Source organism: Enhydra lutris, unplaced genomic scaffold (assembly GCF_002288905.1).
Source record: "Enhydra lutris kenyoni isolate GAN:26980312 unplaced genomic scaffold, ASM228890v2 scaffoldscaffold13, whole genome shotgun sequence".
Classification (NCBI taxonomy): domain Eukaryota; kingdom Metazoa; phylum Chordata; class Mammalia; order Carnivora; family Mustelidae; genus Enhydra; species Enhydra lutris.
Genome location: NW_019154097.1, coordinates 54752342 through 54775024, shown reverse-complemented (window position 1 = coordinate 54775024; position 22683 = coordinate 54752342). Strand labels below are relative to the sequence as shown.

At 53.4% G+C, this 22683-nt stretch overlaps 1 protein-coding gene across 5 annotated transcripts in view; it reads right to left on the bottom strand.

The window, feature by feature from the left end:
- Positions 1 to 22683, bottom strand: part of LOC111145738 (mitotic arrest deficient 1 like 1) — a 329575-nt gene that overhangs the window by 97995 nt on the left and 208897 nt on the right. For all 5 annotated transcript variants that reach the window (XM_022500905.1, XM_022500908.1, XM_022500909.1 and 2 more), the window contains one exon: positions 14257 to 14345. In XM_022500905.1, coding sequence (XP_022356613.1) covers positions 14257 to 14345 — 89 coding nt within the window. The remainder of the gene's footprint in view (positions 1 to 14256; positions 14346 to 22683) is intronic.

Genomic DNA, 22683 nt, shown 5'->3' with positions numbered 1-22683 from the left:
ACAGAGCGAAGTGTCAGGCTCACACAGGCCTAGAGGACCATGTCCGCACACAACTGTCGGAATCCCGCAGGAGAGGCTGGAGAGGCTGGAGCATGGAGAGGCTGACGGCCCAGGCTCTGGGGTCAGTCATACACGGAGCGGGGGTCTGGCCGTGGACCGAATGTCTGTGTCTCCCCAAATTCTTATGCTGAAGCCCTACCCACAGTGTGATGGAACGTGGAGTTCCCTGAGGTCATGAGGGTGGGACCCTGTGATGGGGTGACCCTCCCTGTCAGAGAGAGATCCGAGGGCTTAGGCACACTGTGCCCAGCTCTCTGTCCTGTTGTTGCAAGCCTCCTGCAAACCAAAATGTAATCGAAAATGAACACTGAGCATGAAAGAAGGTTACGGGTATCATTCTGGACAAGATACTTGTTCACTTCCTTCATCTATAAAACTGGGAAAATAATAGTCCATACTTGCTTTTTGTCTTTTTTTTTTTTTTACAGCTTCTTTTAACAATTAAATGAGTCAGTGCTTGGCACATAGTACATGCTCACGCAAGAAAGAAACACGGAAAGAAGGAATGACAACAGGAGGAAGGGAGCGAGCGGAGGGGCTATGTTGACACTGGACACAGCACCAGCCGCCCGCTGGAAAGGGGCCACAACACAATGTGGAGGCACAGTGTGGAGACCCCGTGGGCTGGGTCCCAGAGGCACAGGAAAGCAAACTGAGCAAGCATTTTGCAACAAGCAGATGCTGGCGGCAGAAAGGGCTACACGAGCCACAGACCAGGCAGGCCTAATGGATGTGGGAACAACGCACTCCCCCTCCCCGGGACAACAGAGTCCTTCACAAGGACAGGAAAGCATTCTCCAAGACAGATCATATTCCTGTGGCATTTAGCAAACCTTTACACATTTTTAAAACCAGAAATTGTACAAACTATATTCACAGACCATAACGGAATTAAACCAGAGATCGGTAACAGGCAAGTAGCAGGAGAATCTCTAAATGTCTGAAAGTCTAACATCGCACATCTCAATGACACGTTGTTTGGAGAAGCGCCTGATGAGACTCTAAATTACGTTTGCGTGAATGCGACAAGAACACGACACAGCTCACTGCAGGACACAGCTGAAGGGGAGCCCGGACACTTCCACTGGAAAACAAGATCTCAAATCAATAATCTAAGCCTCCACCTTAGAAACTAGACAGAAAGGGAAAAAAATCTACCCAGAACAAGCAGAAGGAAAGATATATAAAGAGCAGACATCAGTGAAACTGAAAACAGAAAAACAAAGAGAAAAATGCAAGAAACCAAACACTCATTCTGTGAAGAGGCCAGTGACACAGCGAGCCTCCAGCAAGACTGGCAAAGAAAAGACAAAACAGAGGACACAAAGTTATCGTATCAGGAGCAAGAGGTCTCCCCCCGCAGATCCTCCAAACCAACAGGAAAGGAGCCGTGTACACAGCTGTGTGCACAGAACCTGCCAATTCAGGTGGGATATACCGATGCAGCAATCCAGCCGAATTCTCCCAAGATACAGCACACAGCCTGGGTAATTCCAGGACTAGAGGAGACGTTACACACGACAGAAACATCCAGGCTTAGTTGGTTTTACTGGGTGCAAACGGTTAGGAAAGAAATGATGCCAGTTCGACACCATCTCTTCCAGAAAACAAAGGAGAAGGGGATGCCTCCCAGCCCGTTTCACTGGGTCAGCATTATGCTGTACAAACCCAAACAGGCGCAGCCTGGAGAGCCACGGGCCGGCACCCCTCATGAATATGGACACAAAACTCATCAACAAGATGTGAGCAAGCTGAATCCAGCAATATGTGAGAAGGACAATACATTACAACCCAGGAGGGCTCACCTCAGGGTGTCAGGTTGGTTCAATACTGAAAAATAAATCAACGGAATCTGCCATATCGACAGTCTGAAGAAGGAACACCACATGATCATACCAATCAATTCAAGGAAAAAGAAAGGACCTGAAAAAATTCAGTATTCATTCAATATAAATCAAGAAGAGAAGGGAATTTCTACATGCTGACAAAAGGCACCTACAAAAAACCTACAGTTCACCTCATTCTCAAGGGCTTCAGACTGAATGCCCTCCCCCAAGACCAAGAACAAGGCAAAGGTGTCCGCCTTCATCATCCCACTTCAACATCGTGCAGGTGTCCCAACCAGCACAAACCACAAGGAAAGGAGACCAAAAGCATATCACTCGGCGAAGACCTCAACTAACCAAATTAACAGACAACAGAACATCCATGTAGAAATGTCCAAAGAATTGGAACAATAGAACCCTCATAAAACTGATGAGAACATTAAGTAAGGTTTCAGGATACAAAATGAATAACTACAAAATCAATCATTTCTAGGTAATAGCAATGTATGAGAGTAAACAAAAACAAAACAAACTTTAGAACTGACATGAAAAGACATACTTAGGTCCAAACCTAATAAAATTAGACATGAAAACTAGGACATTACTTCTAATGTTTTTGGAAATAAAAAGGACTGCCCAATAAGACCACGGATGACTAGACACAGATTGGATAAGTGAGACTAATTCCTAGCAACTAACAAATTACTAAAACTGACACAAGATAAAACAGAAATCTGAAGAGACCAGTAAAAGTAAGGAAACAGAAGCAGGGATAAAACAGAGCAAAGAAAAGCGCAGAACCGCACACCTTCATGGGTGAGTTCCACCAAACATTCACAAGGGAGTAAACATGAATCCTTCCCAAATTCTTTCAGAAAGTTAAAAAGGAGGGCATCCTTCCAAATTCATTCTACAAGCCCAGTGTTAAGGTGGTACTCAGCCAGGCAAAGACACCATGAGAAAACCCCAGACCAATGACCTTATTCAACAGAGACGTAAGAATCCTCAACAACATACTAGCAGACCGAATTCAGCACCATATTGAAAGGATCATACACCACAACCAAGTGGGACTCGTGCCAGGAATGCAAGGTTGTCTCAGAATATGGACATCATTCAATACAATATACCATATTAATAGAATAAAGAAAAACCCCACATGATCATCTCAACAGACATGGGGAAGGCATCTGACATATCAGCAACACTCAACTACCTGCAGAGAGGGACTTCAACATGACAAAGGGCCTTTTGAAAAAACCCACAGCTATTATCAAGCTCAGTGGTACAAGATTGAAAGGTCTTCCTGTAGGATCAGAAACAGGACAAGGATGCCTGCTCTCACCACTTCCATTTGACATACTACTGGAAGTTCCAGCCAGAGCAATTAGGCAATAAAAAGAAATAAAAGTTTCCATACTAGAAAGGAAAAAGTAAAACTGTATTTGCAGCTGCTATAATCTAGAAAGCCCTAAAAAATTTGCAAAACCAACACACACCTGTTGGAGTTAATAAATGAATTCAGGAAGGTGCAAGCTTTAAAAACAATTATGTAAAATTCAGTTATATTTCTATCTCCTAGTAATGAATAATCTGAAAAGGAAATCAAGAAAACAATTCCATTTACAACAACATCAAAAAGAACAAAATACTTAGGAATTAACTTACCCACAGACATAAAGGTATGTATATTGAAAATTGATACATGTTACTAAAAGCAATGAAAGAAGGGGCACCTGGCTGGCTCAGTCAGAAGAGTATGTGACTCTTGACCTCAGGGTTGTCAGTTTGAGCCCCACGTTGTATGTAGGGATTACTTAAAAATAAAATCTTAAAAAAAAAAGAAAGAAAGAAAGAAAGAAATGAAAGAAAACCGAAATAAATGGAAGGTATCCCATGTTCAGGGATAGGAAGACTTGAGTGTGGTTAAGACCTTGGAAGAGTCCAAATAATCTTGAGAAAGAAGAATGAAGCTAGAAGACTCCTACATCCTGCCTTCAAAACTTACTAGAAGGCAATAGTCATTGGAGAGGAATGGACTTTATGCAGATAACAATGAACAATGCGGATGAATGTCACTGAAGCCAAGTGAACAAAGCCAGTCTCAGAAGATGACATATTGTAGAACTCCACTCATCAGACGTCACTGACAAACATGGAGAAGTTGTCCGTGGTTGCCACCGGGTCAGCAGTATGGAGGTAGGGAGGGCACAAGGGGGATTCTGAGGTGATGAGATTACTTTGTTCTCTGACTGAGGGGGCGAATAAAATTCATAGAATGGCACCCCTCACGAAAAAAGGTAATTTTACTATACAAATAATTTTTTAAAAGATTTTATTTATTTGTCAGAGTGACAGAGAAGGACAGAGAGAGAGCACAAGCAGGGGGAGTGACAGAGGCAGAGGGAGAAGCAGATCCTCCGCTGAGGAAGGAGCCTGATGTGGGGCTTAATCCCAGGACCCCAAGATCATGACCTGGGCTAAAGGCAAATGCTTAACTGACTGAGCCACTCAGATGCCCCTGTAATAATTTTTAAAGCAAAATATAAAAAAGCTGGTAATGTTCTGTACTTTATCTGTACCTTAGTGTGATGGCAAACACATGTGTCCACATCTATCAAACATGTCTCCGGCACCAGGTGGGGGTGAAGGTAGGGAGTAATTTTATTGCTGACCTCCATTAGAGATTTTTATTTATTTATTTGACAGACAAAGATCAAGAGTAGGCAGAGAGGCAGGCACCCCACTGTGCAGAGAGCCCGATGGGGGGCTCAATCTCAGGACCCTGAGATCATGACCTGAGCCAAAGGCAGGGCTTAACCTACAGAGCCACCCAGGCACCCCTGCTGACCTTCTTTAGAACTAAGGTGCACGGTGATAATAAAAGGAAAGTGGCTTGTATTTGGTCTCATTGTTTTAACCTTCTCCAAAGAGAACGCACCATCTTAGACCTGTGTCCTGGGGTACAATGGCACAACCTAGCCACTGGTACTCTGCCAGGCATAGCTCCCTATTTTTCAGGGATGCATTTTTAGGGGATGTATTCTTTTGTAGGTTCACTAGCCTCAGTAGAACACTACTTCCTAAAACCCTCTTTGGACTGTTGGTAGAGTTCTGTAGCCTAGAGCGGAGAAGGCACAGGTGCAGAGCCTGGCCCACGGAGAGGAATGAATCAACGCTAGTTGCTTTGACTGCAATGATTACCGCCACTACCAGAGCAAGGACCTGTCATCACTCGCCAAAGTACGACGCATCAGAATTCTAAATGCAGCCAGACTTCTGTGGTCCAAATACCGTCGGGCTTCTGAGACCTAGAAAATATACTTGCACGTCCGTCAGAACACGGACCACAGCGAACACACAGAGATGTTTATAGCAGCTTGCTCTGAATGGCTGAAAAGTGGAAACAAACTCCAGAAATGGATTAATTAACTATGTTTGGTTATTTTATCCATTAAATTTATAAAGAGTCTGTAAAAACATGGGAAGAAACAGGGTTTGAATGCTGTCCTTCCCTGTTTATAAAACAGATGTGAATGGGAAGAATGCCATGACTCCAGGAGAGGTAGTGGTTCGTCTACAGACTGAAGTGCAATCTCCCTGAAAATCTCACTAAAACAAGAGTAAAGGCTTCGTTTTTTGTTTTTCCCTATACTTTGTACTCCCATGAGGACAAAGAAAACAAAGGAAGGGACAACATCAAAAGAACTTTAGAAGCCAGAAAGCAGATGGAGGAGTGGTAAATAACCCAAAAAGCTAAATCCGGGGCTGGCCGTGGAAAAGCCAAGAAAATTCTACAGTCTCAGGAATAGGCACTACCAGTAGTCACTTCTGGAAACAGGGTGAGGGTAGGGCTCAAACTGGAAGACTGTGTGGAGGTGCTTTTTTTTTTTTTTTTTTCCATTTTTAAACTTTGTAGGAAATAATTACAGGAATTTGCAAAAAAATGTACAAGGAGGCTCATGTGCTCTTCACTTAGCCTCCCTCTGGGGCAACAACGTGAAGCAAATACAGTTCAATATCAAACCCAGGAAAGCAGACCCTGGGGCAGCCCCCAGAGGTTCCCACTTGTGGGCCCTCATGAGATCCCACCGTATGTGCAGATCTGTGTAACCACCACAGTTAAGATGCAGAACTGGGTCAACATACAAGACTGCTCACGCCATCCTCCTGGAGATACACGCACCCCTCACCCCCCAAACCCTGACAACCTCCTCTGTTTTCTGGAACAGACCGCTTAAAACTGATGTTAATTACTCTTCAAGCTCAGAATTCTTGACGGACACCTGCTGGGCCTGGAAATATCTTTTGGGGAAGTGTTTTAGTTATGAACTCGGTTGGTTAATGCCTGTAAGACTATGCAGATGATCTATTTCATGTTGGTTGAGGTTTGGGAATCTGTGGATTTTGAGGAATTGGTCCATTGCTCCTAAGATAATGCGCTTGTCAGCCTAACACTGTCCACAGAACTCTCGTGACACCCTTCAGATGGCTACAGGAGCTAGGGACGCCCCCATCTCGTTCCTGGTACGGGTGACTGCCTTCTCTTTCCATGTGGGTCTGTTTTGCAAGGAGTTTATTAATTTTATTGCCCTTCTTCAAAGAATGTTTCGTTTCAGTAATTTTCTATTGTTTTTCTGCTTTCGATTTCATTATTGTTTGCTACGTATTCTTTCTTCGTTTCTGCTTGTTTGGGGCTGGAGGCTGGAATAGAAGTTTGGGAGCCACCCCCTTTGAGCGCTATCCACCGCCTTGGTGCTGACGGAGCCGTGTCGCAGCGAAAGACCACTCAGTTGTGCTGACTTCTCCTTCGAGACTTCCTTTTTCACACACAGGCTATTTGGAGATGTGCTGTCTAATGTGCAAGTGGGAAGAGATGGTCCCACTGTTTTCCTGTTCCTTCTAGTGTGAGGTTGGTATGGTCAGAGAGCGTGCTCTCTAACGGATTCTTCCAAGTGTGTCTTCTGACCCCAGACACGGTCACTTACAGAATGCCTGGGTGCCTGTGAAAGGGGCTCCACGGAGCGTACCATAAACGCTCGCCAGACCCTGTGGTTGGCGGTGATGCTGAGCTCCTCCGTGACTTCACGCGGTCCCTTTCAGCGGTCCCGCCATCAGAGCTGAGCAGAGGTCTCGACCGCGCACGTGGATCATCTGTTCCTGCCATCAGTCCTACCGCTTCTCACTTCACGTTCTAAAGTTCTGCTATTCGGCAGAAACACGCTTGGGATTGTTGTGCCTTCTTGCTACACTGGGCTTCGTGTGATGTCCCTTTGTGTCCACAGCAACCTTCTTTGCTCTCAAGAACATTTTATCTGATATTAGTTAATGCGGCCATGTGAGCAATGCCCCAACTTCCGCCCTGCTGAGATGGCTGTGGCTGAAGGAAGCTTGGTCAACGGAATACGAGCGGTCCTGTGTCTTCACCCACCCGCTAAGCTCCACCTTGTAACTGGTGTGCCTAGATCATTTCCATTAAAAGTAATCACTGATTTGCTTGTGCTTAAACCTGCCGTGGTGTCATCTGATCTCTGACTATGCCTCTGTTTCTCGCTTTCTGCCCTCCTTGGACGCATTCAGGGTTCCTCTGTATTTTACTGACAGTGCAGAGTACAGTGAATGGTACAGCTATCTCTGTGGTTGCCTCAGGCCCTCAAACGTACACCTGTGGCTCAGCCGACGGCGAGACAGGACACCACAGTCAGGAGCGGAAGCAGAGCTGCCCCCAGGGCCCGGCCCCCCATGTGCACGGAGCGCCACCGCCATGTGCCAGTCAGCGAGTCAGCGAACACAGGGGACGGAGGACAGCCCACGCCCCTGCCCTCCTCCCCTCCATTCACCTGTCCTCTTGTCCGGGATGCTCCCTTAGCCGCTGGGCATGGGCGGGTCCTTTGCTCACACTCTGGGGACGTCTGGCTTCTCTGCTATCCCCTGAAGCACACTGTCCCCAGCTGACAGCTGGTGTCCCTCAGAGCGTGAATGCTCCTGTGCGCTCCCTCAGCCTCCACAGGCCCCGAGGCCAGTGCTGCGCGGCTCCAAGTGGCGTCCCTGCATACTCCTAGGCTGCTTCTCTCAAGACTCTGTCTCTAATTTTCAGGTTAATTAGGATGTGCCATGTGAATTTCCGTGGTCGTACGCGGTGTGCGGTTCGCCCAGCTTCTTAAATCCACACGTTTACGCCCTTCACCAAATTTGAGGCATTTTCAGGCATTGTTCAGATACTTTTCCAGCTCCAGTCTCTCTCTTGCTTCTGGGGCTCCAATTAATGCACGTTTATCTCCGGGGCCCCGATCCCAGCGGCTCTGCTCCCGTCTGTCAGCCTGTTTCCTCCGTCTGTCCATCTGCCTCTGAGGTCCTGACTCTTGGCCCCAGCCCACTCTGAGTCTGCCCGTGAACTCTGCATTTCTGCTTGCTGGATTTTCCAGGTCTACAAAAATTTCTGTTGGGCTCTTCTCCTTCCTTTTTTTTTTTTTTTTTTTTACTAATTTCTCCTTGGGGTGTCTGGGTGGCTCAGTCATTAAGTGTCTGCCTTCGGCTCAGGTCATGATCCCAGCATCCTGGGATCGAGCCCCGTGTTGGGCTCCCTGCTCAATGGGGAGCCTGCTTCTCCCACTGCCTGCCACTACCCCTGCTTGTGTTCCCTCTCTCACTATCTCTCTGTCAAATAAACGAACTAATTTCTCCTTTTTTGTCGAGGTTTACCATTTTTTCCCTTGTTTAAATAAGATTCCTGTTTGTTGATGTGTTTTTTTGTGTTTTTTTTTAAATTTTTTTTAAGATTTTATTTATTTATTTGACAGACAGAGATCACAAGCAGGCAGAGAGGCAGGCAGAGAGAGAGGAGGAAGCAGGCTCCTTGCTGAGCAGAGAGCCCGATGCGGGGCTCGATCCCAGGACCCTGAGATCATGACCTGAGCCGAAGGCAGCGGCTGAACCCACTGAGCCACCCAGGCGCCCCTGTTGATGTGTTTTGATGATTGCTGCTCTACGATCCTTGTCAGATAACTCTAACACCCACGTCACTGCTCTGCTGCCCGCTGTCTTCTCTGGTTCATGTTACGACAGCCTGGGTACGATACGAGACTTTTTACCACATCCTGCAACCGAGTTCCCTGCGTCTGGCAGGCAGCCGTGGGTAGATGCAGTGCCTGGTCCAGGAGGCGGGCACATGTCCCACTACCCATGGGCCATGTTCATGCGATGCTGGCAGAGGTGGACACTGAACACAGTGGGGTGTAAGCCGGGCTCCCCATGGGGTCCCAGGGACCCCGGGGACAGGAAAGCAAGGGCCACCTCATGGCTGCTACAGGGCAAAGCGCAGGCTTCCTGCTGGGCCTTCTGAGCCAGGGGCAGTGGGGAGGGGGGAGGAGGCCCCCACTGTCTTGCTCCAGCTTTCAGATGCAGGGAAATCCGGATAGTGGGCTGCAGGAGGCCAGCTCACCTCGTCCTGCTGACACATGCAGCACTGCCCGCTCTGGGGCCTGGACAAGAAGACGGGTCACCACTGGCCCGGCTGACATGGGCCGTGGGGACTGAGTGCCCCTGCTGGTTGTCATGGGTGGGTGTGGTCAGACAGGCTCTCCCTCCGTCCCCCGATGGGTGTGTGTCTATGGTTCCTCCAGGTCAGAGCCTCTGCAGCTCCCAGTCCAGGGGCTCAGGCAGAGGCGCAGGGAGCTCACCACCACCCTGCTCAAGTCCCAGGGTCCCACGTGGGCCACCTTCGCTCCCCTTCCGGGTCTTGCCTGCCTGTGTGTCATGCTGGGTTTTGAGTTATAAGGTGAGGACGTGGGCAGGACAGGATGGGACTTGGAGATCTTCGGAAAAGCCAGCATCTCTGTTTCCCATCACCCTTTTTTCTCCCTGTCTCAGAAGAACACCAGACGTTTATTTTCTTGAGAGAGAAAACAGCAGGTCTCCGGGCCGAGGAATACCAGATAAAGTGCAAAGTCACCGCGGTGACCAGGGGACTTCGGGAAGGTTTCCATAGTGATGCTGAGCTTCCCCGTCGTCCTGTCCCCTCAGTTCCCAGGCAATGGCAGCACCTACGCCTCGCAGACAGGATCTTCCCCAAAGACACGACCAGTCCCAAGGCCCCTCCAGGCCCTACCTGTCCCATGAGCAGATGGCTGGGCCGACTCTGGAGGTCGGAGTGAACCAGACTGAGAGAACAAGGTCCGGTTTACACCCACCACACTGACCTGAACACAGAAGCAGCCGAGAAAGAACAGGCCGCCCAGAGAACGGAGAGCTACACAGCGGACACAGTGTGCTCGCGAAGCCACAAGGCGTCTTATGTATAAAAGAATCCTCAAGGAACAACCCAACAACAAGAAATTTTAGGAAACATCACTGTAGAAATACAGTAAGAACAGGCTGATAAATCTCAGAGAATCTTACAGAAAATAGAATAAAAAGAGAAAATAAAACCAAAAATCTTTTTAAAACACAGCACTAATTCAGGAAGTTCAACCCCCAGATGATTGTAGTCTTAGAAAGAACTAGAAAAACTGAAGAGAAAAAATAATGCAGAATAACCCACGAGAATCGGCAAGGACTGAGGGGGCAGGGCCACCAGAGGCCACTGAGTGCCCACAGAGCACATGAGCACAGGCCCGAGCGGGTATCCACAGCAGGTGGAAACAGGCTCCAAGGAGAAGACTCGGGCCCAGAGATGGCCATAGGCACACGCCTCCCCCGCTGCTGGCCGCACAGGTCAGCGCAGGGAGGCCCTATCACTCTGCAGGTGGCACCCGGCCCCTGGCCCACGGCCACCAGCTCTAGTCTGCAGAGCCGCGGGCTGGCAGAGGGGCCCAGGCCTGGTGGTCCGGCCACTGCTCACAGAGGTGCCTGCAGCCCAGGCAGTGGAGTCCTGCTGACCCTGCTTCCCCTGTCCACCCTCCCAACGAAGCAGCCAGTCAGCAGGGAGCGTGAGGCCACAGGGGCTCCAGGAGGCTACCCTAGTCTCCCCGGCTGATCCTGAGAAACCTGGTGCCGGCCCAGAAGCTCATGGCCTGTGAGCACCAGGCCTGGAGGGCTGCCTCACCCTGGCAGCACCACTGTTCCACCGGGACCACTCACCAAGGCCCATGGCCCCAGGTCTGTACGAGAAGGCGGCAGCAGCAGGTCTGAAACGCGGGGAGGCTGGCTGTGCCCTCAAGGCCTGGGCTGTCCAGCAGTGCCCTCGCCTCTGAGATCAACCAACCTTTCTGGGAGCTCAGGGGGCAGGGCCCGTGTCCTCAGGATTGTAGACTCGTGGGTGCACAGAAGACAGGGTGCTCGTCAAGGACTTGTTCAATACAAGGTTTTTAAAAAAAAAAAAAAACAAAAAACAAATAAGAGGGGGCCCCTGGGTGGCTCAGTGGGTTAAGCCTCTGCCTTTGGCTCGGGTCATGATCTCAAGGTCCTGGGATCAAGCCCCATATCAGGCTCTCTGCTCAGCAGGGAGCCTACTTCCCCCTCTCTCTCTGCCTGCCTTTCTGCCTATTTGTGATCTCTCTGTCAAATAAATAAATACAATCTTTAAAAAACAAAAAAAACAAAAAAAAAACAAATAAGAGTCTATCCCCTGGCCTTCTGGAAAGGGCGTGGGTGGGACCATGGGGCACATCCCTTTAGCCCCCGAAGCAGGGGTCCCGGGGTAGCGGAGAGGGCATGGAGCTGGGCCAAGAGCAGTGGAAGGGGCCAGCAGGTGTGAGAGCCACACGCGACCCTAGAGCGACTGAAGTCCACCTGGCCACTGAAGGCACAGACCACACTCTGGACTGCCAGTGCTGCCATGTGACCGCGGAGAGGGGAGCACCAGGATTTGTTCCTGGGAAAAGGTCCACGGCTCCACCTGAATCTCTGTGCACATTCCCTAGTTTGCTGGTTCAAGAGCAACGTTCCGTGTGTTTGCACAACACCACGTGTGAACCGCAGGGTGAACAGCGGGGAGAACCGTGGGATGAACGGCGGGGTGAATGGTGGAGTGAGTGTCAGGGTGAACAGCGGGGTGAACCGTGGAGTGAACGGCAGGGTGAGCGGCGGGCTCCACCCACACCATAGCAGTGGAGGGGCTGGCAGGGTCCCGGGAAAGGGACAGGGTCGGGGGCTCCCCATGGCTGCGCTCAGTGGACCCCAGAGCCTGCCTGGCAGGTGCTCTCGCCACAGGGCTGAGGGGAGCGTACAATGTGCTGTCATGCATGGCCCCAGCCTTCCCTCAAGCAGCCAGATACTCAGGAGGGCAATGAGCACGTGTCCCGGCAAGTGGTCCACACAACTGCCGACCCAATTCCAATTAATTAGCCACAAAGGCTCGTCTCCCATGGTTGCTTTCACCAAACGAGATGGTGGAAACAGGCAGCTTTGATCTTGATGTACAAGATATCACTGATGAAGCCTTTTATTTAGATCTTAAAAATAAATATAAATGAATACACCCAAAGTGTGCCTGCCCATGCAAATGTTGAACGCAGCTGGCCCTGGTCAGCCAACAGCTGACCAGGGCCTGGACAGCACCCCCGCATTCCTGGGGAGGGCGCGGTGGGAGGCAGGACCACTGTACCTGGCGGCTCAGGTCCCAAGCACCTGCTACATGGCCGGGGGTGAGGGCACTAAGGCAGAGTGGGGATGCTGTGTCTCATCCACGTTCCCACACTGTGGGGGACTCCCAGGGCAGCCCCCAAGGCCCCTCAGATCAGTACCAAGCACACTGCCCTGGCCCAGCTCCTTGTGGGGCTCCTGTGGGGAAGCCCGTCCACATCCCAGAACTTGGCTGTGCCCCAGGCCTGCCTGGAGCCCCTCTGCCACCCCTCCTCACCCCCCTACTATCAGGACCCCCACAAACCCCGCCCTCTGACTGCAACAACTGTGCTCATCTGTGGGCTGGGCCTGCTCCGGGAAGTCAGGTGTAGGAGAGTGTTTTCTGCATCTCTGCACACCAATGTTCCCACAGCAAGTACTCAGCTGATGCTCGGCTGGGAGACAGCTGTCCCCGGCCAAGCCCCTCTTCCAGGGCCCCACTCTGAGCAGCCAAGGGTGCTCTTACGGATGTGATGCCCCCTTGGTCCTCAAGGCTCTGTGGGCCCCACTGCTCCTGGGAATAAGGCCACAACTGCAGAGGGCCTCGCCTGGCCTGGCCCAGTCCCCAGCACCCTGCTGGTCCCTCTCCAGCATGGAGACCTTCCTCCCACGTACGTCCTCACACGCTGCTGCCTCCCCCACTAATCCTAGGTCCCCAGCCCCGCCCAGCCCACCCCCGGAGCCTCCCAAGGCCAGCAGACTCCACGGACTCGGGTTCTCACAGCCCGTCTGCCATGCTTCGGCAGCCCAATGCTGCTGACCTGATTTGCCGGACATCCCCCCTCATCCCCCTTACACAGTAACATCCAGGAAGACAGACAAGAGGCGCTCTTGCTCGCCCTGCCCCGTCCTCATGCTCAGCCCACAGGACACCCACCGCACACGCTCGCACCTGAACAAGCCCGGGAAGAACAAACTAGTGAGTGCAGGACCGCAGGGTCCCCAGAGATGGCTATTTATGAGACCGAGGTCCTGACACGAGAGCGGCTCTGGAACAACGGGAGAAACCTGAAACCTAGAAGGGGACCATCGCCTGCACACACACTTTCCACGAGGATGTCCATGGCCGGCACTCGGTCTCGCACCTGGTTCTCTCAATCTACACAGGAGAGCTATCCGCCCAGCACAGACTGGACCATAGTCCCAGTGGGGGGCACAGGAGCCAGCTCATACTCTGACCCCAGCCACATCCCCAAGCAGCAGGGTCCTCATCCACTCTGTCTCCCTGACCCAGAAGAAGCTCCCAAGGACAGGATGCCGGGCACCCTGTGCTGGCCTGTGGCAGGCGCTCAGAGCACCCCGAGCCCAGGCAGCTTGGCCTGCACTTGCTTTGCACAGAGATTCTGCGGGAAGGCCGTCTACTTGCCCATCAGCCACTTTCCAGTGTCAAACTGAAACAGCAGGGCCAGCTTGGGGACCCAAGGGGAGCTGGGAGAAGCTCCTTCAGAGTGCTATCTCAGTCTCCCTGAAAGCCTCCTCCTTCAGGACCTGCGACCACCCCCCCCTTCCCAGGAAGCAGGCCGTGCGCTCTGTGAGGATGGGGTCAGGAGGAACTAAGAAAGCCTCTGGGGGAGACAGCTGTGTCCTTGAGCTGGCCGGACACACGGACGGAAGGTGGCCTGGCCGACGCTCTTCTGAAGCAGGGCTGTCCATGCCCGAACCCGGGCAACCCCCTACTGCCCCCACAGACGGCAGGACCCTGGACGGACCTCAGGGCCAGGGGTCAGAGCCGAGTCTCCGTGCGGAGGGCTCCAACTGCACAGAGTGTGGTCCAGGAAGGCAGGCCCGCAGGCTGTGGGTGCTGACGTACCGGAGTGAGCTGGCCTCCTCCCTGGACAGCGGGAAGCCCTGCTCAGCAGCGCTGGACTGGGACTGTAGCATCTTCACCTCCATCTCCAGCTACGAGAGAGCACAGGCAGGTCAGGAGGAGTGGCTGCTGCAGCCCGCCCCATCCCCACGGGCGGCAAGAACCCGAGATCCCGCACCCGGCTTCTGGGAGAGGGGGTGACACCAGAGGCGGAGCCACCGGGGGCAGAGTTGCCATCACCTGGGCTCCGCTGTGTCCCAGGGACCCTGGGCGGCTGGATCTCACAGCCTGCAGCTCTCAGCACCCACCGCCGGGGCAGCAACAGACATACACTCGTTCTGGGCCATGCGGATGGGAAACATCAGAACGGGGGAAAGGGGTCACGACAGCTGGAAAGAACACAGTCTGAGTTTACCAGGGCTTTGATTTGCTCTAATAGTCATGGTCTTTTATTTATTTGCTGCTTTGAATTCCCTTGCAGAATGACAGTGACGCACAGGTCGCCGGGAAGGGAACGGGGATTTGAACTAACTAGGAGTGCCAGGGGACTGGGACTGCAAAGAGGCTGAAGAAGGAGCAGAGAGGGGGTTCCCGCCTGGTGGCCCAGATTCACGGACAGGGGCAGTGGCAGGGGCCTTCACAGAAGCGAGCCTGCGAACTGCATACAGCCCCCAGCACTCCTGCTCCCCAAAGAGCATGCCCCCTTCCCCAACCCCACCTCCTTGCTGGAGACGCTCGCGATGCCCAGGGCTATTTCTCAGGGCCCTGTCTGGCAGATGTGGCTCTGCATCCATTGATCCGGCCAGGGTCAGTCCGTCTGACCGCTGTACGTCCAGCTCTCAGACCAGGAGAGATTCTCGGTAACCACCATGCAGCCAGAGAGGAAATCGCGTAACCAGGATGGTCTGCTCTGGCCCAGACGTGGGGTTCGAGGCTCCTCTGTGGGAATGTGAGCGTCCCCGAGTTGACAGCGGAAGGCCGGAGAGGCGCCTTTGTCTTTTCACAGGGCTTTCCCAGAAGCCGCAGCCCCACGGCTGGCGGGCATACCGCCAAGGATACAGACGTGCCAGCCTTTGCCACTCCTCATCACACCAGACCCAGTCAAGGGGGCAGATGTCCCCCAAGGGACTCTGACAAGCCAGTACTCATTAGAAATGACCTCAGTCAGCGCAAAAAGCAGCTCAGGGGCGAGCTGACAGCTGTCTCAAGCTCCAAGCCCCACAAAAGCCTGGACAACGATAACAACAGCCCGGTGAGCACGGATGAGGGCAATGGACAGGGTTGGATCACAGGGCAGACTCAAGACTTCCCACATCACTGGGGGTGGCCTGCACACAGCTCCCAGGCAGCCCCTCCCTGCAGTGGCCTGTCCTGATGCCCCAAGGCTACTCGACCCCCACCCCGCAACTCTGCACGCCAAGGGACAGGTGACTTCAGGAAGAGACCTCCTCCCACGCCCACCCACAGGTATAGGCCGGGAATGACGTGGCCAGTCTGGGTCTGTGGACCTGCCTCCCTACCCTCTGGGCTGCACGACTGAAAACCCTGCCCTTTCCCCAGAGCGGCCGAGAGCTTCCCAGCCTGCACCAGCAAGTGGACGACGCCGCTGTCCTGAGCCAGGAGCCAGCAGGGTCTGTGGGAAGGGTGCAGACAGATCAGTGTGGCCCAGGGCTGGGGGACCAGAGAGCGTCTACATTATCTGCCTAACTGGGCCTGAATGAGCAGCCTTCTTCTCAATAATGTCCTTTCTGGATTGTTCCTGGAAAGGTCCTCCTGCAGCAGCTTATTGAGGAGTTCCTAGGCCCAAGGCTTCCAGTCTGCATGAAGCCCTGTTACCAGTCATCTAGGTCCCAGGTGGGACCACCACACACGCGGGTGACCACAATCCTGCTGGTTGTGGAGACCCAGCACGAGCAGTAGCGGCCTCCACGAAGTCCCCAGAGGAAAGGAGACAGAGTCCCCACACACACCCACCAGTGCCCACTGGCTGAGGTCCCCCTGCACAGACAGGCACAAAGAGACCATGCCATGGCCCCACAACGTGCAACAAGGCCTGCTCACCTTCCTGGAGAAGTGGTGCCAATCATGTCCGGAGCCTCTGCTGCCCCCGCATTCCCACACACCTCCCCGCGCTGGCCAGGCTCCTCACTCCTTTCTGATGCCATCCAGACGCTTATGCAGGGGCTAGTGGCCCAGGATAACTCTCCCGGGTGGACAAGGAAACAGCAGAGTGCAGCTGGGCTGGTCTGTCTCCATCTCTCGAGCAGAGGAGGCTGCACATCCCACAGCGGCAAGTGCCCGCGCGGCAGACAGGTGGTCTCTCTGCAGGAATGTCCCGGTCCCAGCCCCAGTCTGCCGCCCCACCTTCCATGCATCCTCGGGACCCGAGGTTCAAAGGTGGGACACAACAGGTACACAGCCCAGAGGCCTCTGCAAAGCTCCGTGGTCACCCTGACACTAGCTGCAGCCCCGCGGAGCCGTCCGGCCGTGCGGCTCCAGGAAAAGCATGTGCTCCCGCCAGCAAGCAAGACCCGGTACTTCCCCTCATTTCTCTCTTTATTCACTGTTAGAAAAACGCTAAGACAGCCTCACCTTGTCTTGTACTCTGGCTTTCTCACCTAATCTATTTGGGAGAGATTTCCAAACTGGTGTGGAGCGCGCCTCCCGGTTCATGTCTGTGGCCCCACAGAACCCCGCCGCACGGGCCTCCAGTTTCTCGCTGACCCGTCTCCACGGACAGAGGTTTCAGCTGCTTCCCACCCAACAGCATGGAATCCATGATGCAGCATGTGGCTCTTGGATGCGCTGGTCCCCTCGCAGGGTTCCTCCTGTGGCCGACCTACCAGTCCCGACGTCCCTGTACGAGGATGCTGAGGAGCGACGGCCACCCGCCGACGTCCGACTCCACACTGTCAGCGAGTTCCGCATCTGCCTCTCATGTCCTCTTCCTCTGCCCTTCTATCCACAACAATTCCAGGGTACTTTCTCTCACCCGCCCCAGCCCTCCCCTCAACCATCTCAACAAAACAAAAAACCAACCTTTGTAGGAAACACTGGGGTTGTGGTAAATGCACAGACCGGGAAGTCAGCGCATGAGGGGGTGCCGTCAGCCCCATGCACCCCACACCGGGAGCGGGCCTGGGGCTTGTGGGTGCCCTGCGGTGCTGCTGTTGTACATGGTGCATTTTCTTACCTAGCTCGTGTCTGGACGTGCGGGTCTGAGAAGTCCTGCGCGGTAACCCTGTCCCCAGCCTCATGACCGTGGGCTGCTGCGGCCGTCTCAGTGGGCAAGTCCGGCACACGGTCACGTCCGAGGCGCGAGCAGCAGCCTCCCTCTGCCAGCCCGAGTCTGCGCCTGGGCGCCTGGAGCCCTGGGCATCCTGTGCCTGTCCGCGGCAGCCCTGGAGCGGAAGCCCGTATCTTCCTCCACAGCATGTCAGTTCGAGGTTGAAATAGACACACTCTATCATGTCGAGAAATTATCCATATGTTCTCGTTTTATTAAGACAAATGTTGGGTTTAAATTCCTTTACGGCAAATATTTGCCCTAAAACAAAAGCTGGCAGCCCAGCGCGGGGATGGGGGGAATTGTGGGGCCCGCCCTGGGCCTGCTGGCTCCCTGCCTGACCTGTGGGCCCGGCGCTCAGGGTGGCATCCACAGCCTGGGCTCCCGCGAACATGACGGCCACGCAGCACAGCTGTCGCTCACCTCTCAAGAGCCTCTCTCACCATGCTCGGTCAGCACGCGTGGCATACACGGGGTCTGTGCTCTGTCGGCCCCACAGAATCTCCCCCAAACTGCCTCAACCCGAGGCAACTGTTCTCTGTTACCTCTTGCTGGGGGAGGGCAGGAGCAGCCAATGTGCAGACTGTGTATTCAGTCTCCTTAACGTTTCAGTCGTGTCCAGAGTGAGTACTGCTGTGGTACTTCCGTCTATTCTTTTTAGACTGACTTCCATGTTTGCTCTGTCTCCGCCACCCCCGAGGTGCAGCTCAAACATGGTCCAGTGCAGGAGCCGCGGCCGGCTCTGTGGCCATGTGGGCCCACACCTGCAGGGCACCTCCGAGCAGGACCAGGGGGCCGGGCACCAGGGGGACTCCCACACGCCCTCCCTGCCAGAAACTGATTATCCTCAGTCCTCATGTGTGTGGGGGGTATGTCTGCTCATTTTTCACTGGGACTGTGAATGATTCATGCATTTAACTAACTTTATTTTGGGGCACAAGCACTTGGATTTATTATTTCCACTATTTTTCACTTTCTTATTAACTTCTGCTTTGATCTTCACGAATTCCTACTTTTCGCTTTACTAGGGCTTATTTTGTTTTCCTTTCCTGAGTTCTTGATCGGAGTCTTTAATCTATCTCTATTCACGCTTTCCTGCTCAATAATATAAATATTTAATCCGTGATTTTTCTTCTCAAGCCCGCTCTGCTTCCCACAGGCTCTGAAACGTGTTTTCTAGATTCTGTGCACTTCCGACCCAAGAAATGCTGAAGACAGAGGCTTGGGTTCTGTTTCATTTTTGTTTTGTTTTGTTCATAATCTCAAATTCATCATGTCATGAGCAGGTGCGTGTCTGCATTAGTTCTGCCTGTTTGAGCTCAGGAAGGTTTTCCTATCGTCAATATACAGTGAATTCTGGCGAATGTTTCCCATGAGCAGTTTATAAACAGCATTCTTTAGTTTTGGCGCTGAGGGCTTTATCTAAAACAGACTGTTCCTTCCATCACTACTCTTGGTCCATTCGAAATACCAGGTGTCACAAAGTCAAACTCTCCTGCTGATGTCCTTGAGGACTTCCCCGAATCTCTCCCCATTTCTGCTCTTTCTGAACGTCGATGATGTATCATGATCCTGTTTACTTTTTTGTGTGGAATGAGTCTGTATCTCTCTGTTCTAGTGGTTGCTTTTGTAACTCTTCCTTTGACATAATACCTACACTGTTCTGCTTTTGACAGTCCCTGTTCGCCTCCTGCAATGGAAGTGTGACCCTTCTCACTGCTCACTTTCAACAGTTAAAAGTGCTCTCGCTACACGACATTAACTTCAAATGCTTTAACCTTCAGCTACCACGGTGGGAACACTGCCACTACCATGACCACTCCTGTCTGCTCCCTTCCAGAGAATTTCCATGAAACCCATGAACTCCGCGTTTACAGAACCCACAGCAACTGCCTGGCCCTATTTCCTGACCCCCCACGCTGGTTTCAGTCTTCCAGGCCCGTGCAGTCAGCTGTGGCCGCCGCTCCTCGTAGATACACACCGCGGCCCTCAGGCCCCCCAGCTGCAGCTAAGCCTCTGCTCCGGCCCCACGGACACTCCCAGATTCCTGGCAAAATGTTCACAGTTTTCACCTGCTCAAGGTCGGGTTGTTAATTTTTTCTGTGAAATTCTTTTTTCTGTTATTGCTTTTCTACAAAACATTTGGGTTTTACAAAACTGTGTGATGTTGCCTTTATTACTCATTGGTGAAGGAGATTTTCATTCAATCCAGCTTTGTGCAAAAGGACCACACTGCAGAAAGGACAGGGTGCCTTCTCTTCTTCCAAATCTGACCAGGTGGCTCTGAGTCCCATGCACCCTCCCAACTTCTCTCTGCAAGAGGGGAAGCCACAAGCTCTCATCTCCACCTCCTGCTGAGGCCGTGCCCTGGCAGCGGAGCTGGTCTACGGGGCTGCTCCTTCCAGCAGTGTTCTCTCTGAGCAGCTTCACTGCAGGGCTCCGTCCCCCACGCCCCGCCACCGCCTCCGCTGCCAGCCAGCTCCCTCCCGTTAGGGGCTTGGGCTTTAGCTGAAGTTCTGTTTGGCCCAAATTTAGGTTTGCCTTTTTTGGCTTTTATTCTTCTTGGTACTTTTGGACAATTTCCAGGAAAGGAGGAAGAACTGCTGACTTATGCCACAGTGTTCAAGGCCAAACAGGCCCTTTTAACTTGTAAGCTTGACTCCTAACTAATAGGCTTTCCACTTCACCCTCTCCCACCCTGCCGGGGCCCGACACCACAGGCCTCCGAGGGCTACAGGCCACATGTGCTGAGGCCCACGAGGAACTGCCTCAGCCCTAGGAAAGCCTGCCCCGCCCCAGCTCCCCATCCCGGGACAGTGGCCGGCACACAAGACACATGGTATCTGTCTGCCGGTCAGTCCCCTGCCACCATCCACACCTACCTCAAAGGCTACCTTCCCCACCAGTCCTCCCGAGAGGGGAGTGCCAGGCCCCATGTGCTGCTGAGCCGTTCGCTTCCAGTGTGTTACTCTCCTTTCCCACCAGCCTGGGAACCCCTGAAGGTGGACACACTGCTGTCACCTCTTTACCCGATTCCCAGCTCAGCCGGGGTGCAGGAGGCAGGCCAGGCCCACGGGCAGGGGCCCAGGGCACACGGCTGACCAGTACACGCCCAGGCCTGGTGCGTCCCTTGCGTGCGTGGTCCAGAGCAGGACAGCCGTGGGAACGTGGACGGGCCAGGCCCCACCAGGACAGCACAGGGTAGGGGGTGGATCCCAGGTAAAGATGCAAGGAAGCACGCCATCCAGGAGGGAGAGAGACCTGGAACTTCTTTACCCACCAGACACCCAATTTCAGAAACTACTTAAACGCATCGGCATTTAAAAGGAAGGAAACCAGTTGGGTTTGAAAGGGGCTGTGGGAGGAGAGATGTGAGCAGTGCTACTGCAGGTGCCTGGGAACAGCCTCTCTCCCGGGCCCCTCTTCTGGGGGGTTCACACTACACTGTGCGGGAGCCCCTGGGCTTGTTCACATACAGGCTGAACCTCAATGTTCTCATCTGTAAAGTGGGGACAGAACCTCCTATTCCTGAAGTCTGAGCAGGAAGCGAGAAGACCGAGAGGAAAGCGCCCATTCTAGGGCCCGGCACATGCTAGAGCCGGAGCCCCATCCCCATGGTGCCACACAGCCACTCCTCTGAAGGGTGCCCAGCGCCCACCCGCAGCACCTCCCTCCTCCACCCTCAGGCCCAGCCCTGGCTCGCTCGGAGGCACAGGAGAAGCCACGCTGCTAGGAGTTGGCACTGGAAGAAGTGAAAATTGGAAATGCATTAATATTGCTGTCTGCAACTACCTATTTCATACTTGACTGAGAAAAATCTGTGTTTGGAGTTGGTTTAGAGAAAAAAAGAACACAGGACTAATTGGATTGCATCTTCTGAGAGACTTGCTAAGTGACAAAACCACGAGGGCTGCTCTGCGAGCCATTCCAGGACCACGGCCAGCTCCCAGGTCTGCTCGGAAGGGGGTCCCTCAGAGGGGCTGTCTGTAGACACGTGGACCGAGGCAGCATGTGTGATAAGGCCCAGCTCAACAAGCCAGGCACAGCCTGGATGAGGTCCTGGGCTCACAACGGCCCGAGGGAGCCCCTCCGCAAAGCTCCCTGCTTCATCTCCACATGTGTGTCCCAGACAGACACTGCTCTGCCTTTCCAACCTCTGAAGTTAATACGCAAATTTATATTCCTTTCTTGGGCTCACTCTCCAAATTAACAGGCATAATTACCAGCAGCACCAGCTCCAAACGACTCTAACGCCCAGGGAACCCGGCTACTGGCAGACTGTGCTCATAAACGGGGGTGCCCCTGGGGAAGTCAGATGTGCCAGCCCCGCCCACGGCACCCCTGGAGGCTGCTGCTTCTCACTGCCTAGCCAAGCACGCTGAGGCCAAGGAGGTCAACCTTCCTCCAAAGCCAAGGCGGGCTGACACCCCCTGCAACTTTCGTGTCAAACCCGGAACCTAACACGCATGGGGACTGGGGAGGCAGCCCTGCAGAGGGTCAGGCGCCAGTCGCCCTGGGCCTGGCCAAAGGACCCTCCACCCCCAGCCTCCCTGGCTCCGATGATGAGGGAAACAGAGCCTACCACTCACCCTGACGCCAAGGCCATGAACTGCCCAAGACTTGACGGCTCCACTCTGAGGCTGCCCGAGGAGGAAGTCAGGCGGCACAGAACCTCCCAGCCTGCACACAAGACCCTGGGGACACCAGCAGCCTCCAGCACAAAGGCCTACTGGGCGGGAAGACGGCTGAGCATTACCATCTTGCCTTCTTTCCAGAACCTCACTTCATACCACGTGTACATGTCACTAACTCAAACAGTACGGAACCACTAAAAATACCCATTTATTGGCTCAGAGCCCAGGCCAGCATCCACCAAAGGACAGGCCACCCAGTCGAGCCTTTATTTTCAACGGCCAACCGCAGTCAGCGGTTCACACGCAGCACGTGCCCCAACCACAGGTCCTTACTGTCCCTCTGGCTTTCTGCCCCAGGAATGCTGAGTTCTGGAGAGGCTGCTCCCACCAGGCCCAGCACCGACCTCCAGGCCCTCACAGGGGCCAGAAGCATGAACCTGGTCCTCACCCTATTGCTGAATGAATTTGGGGTTGCCTGGAACTCTCAGCCCTGACCTCAGACCACAGGAA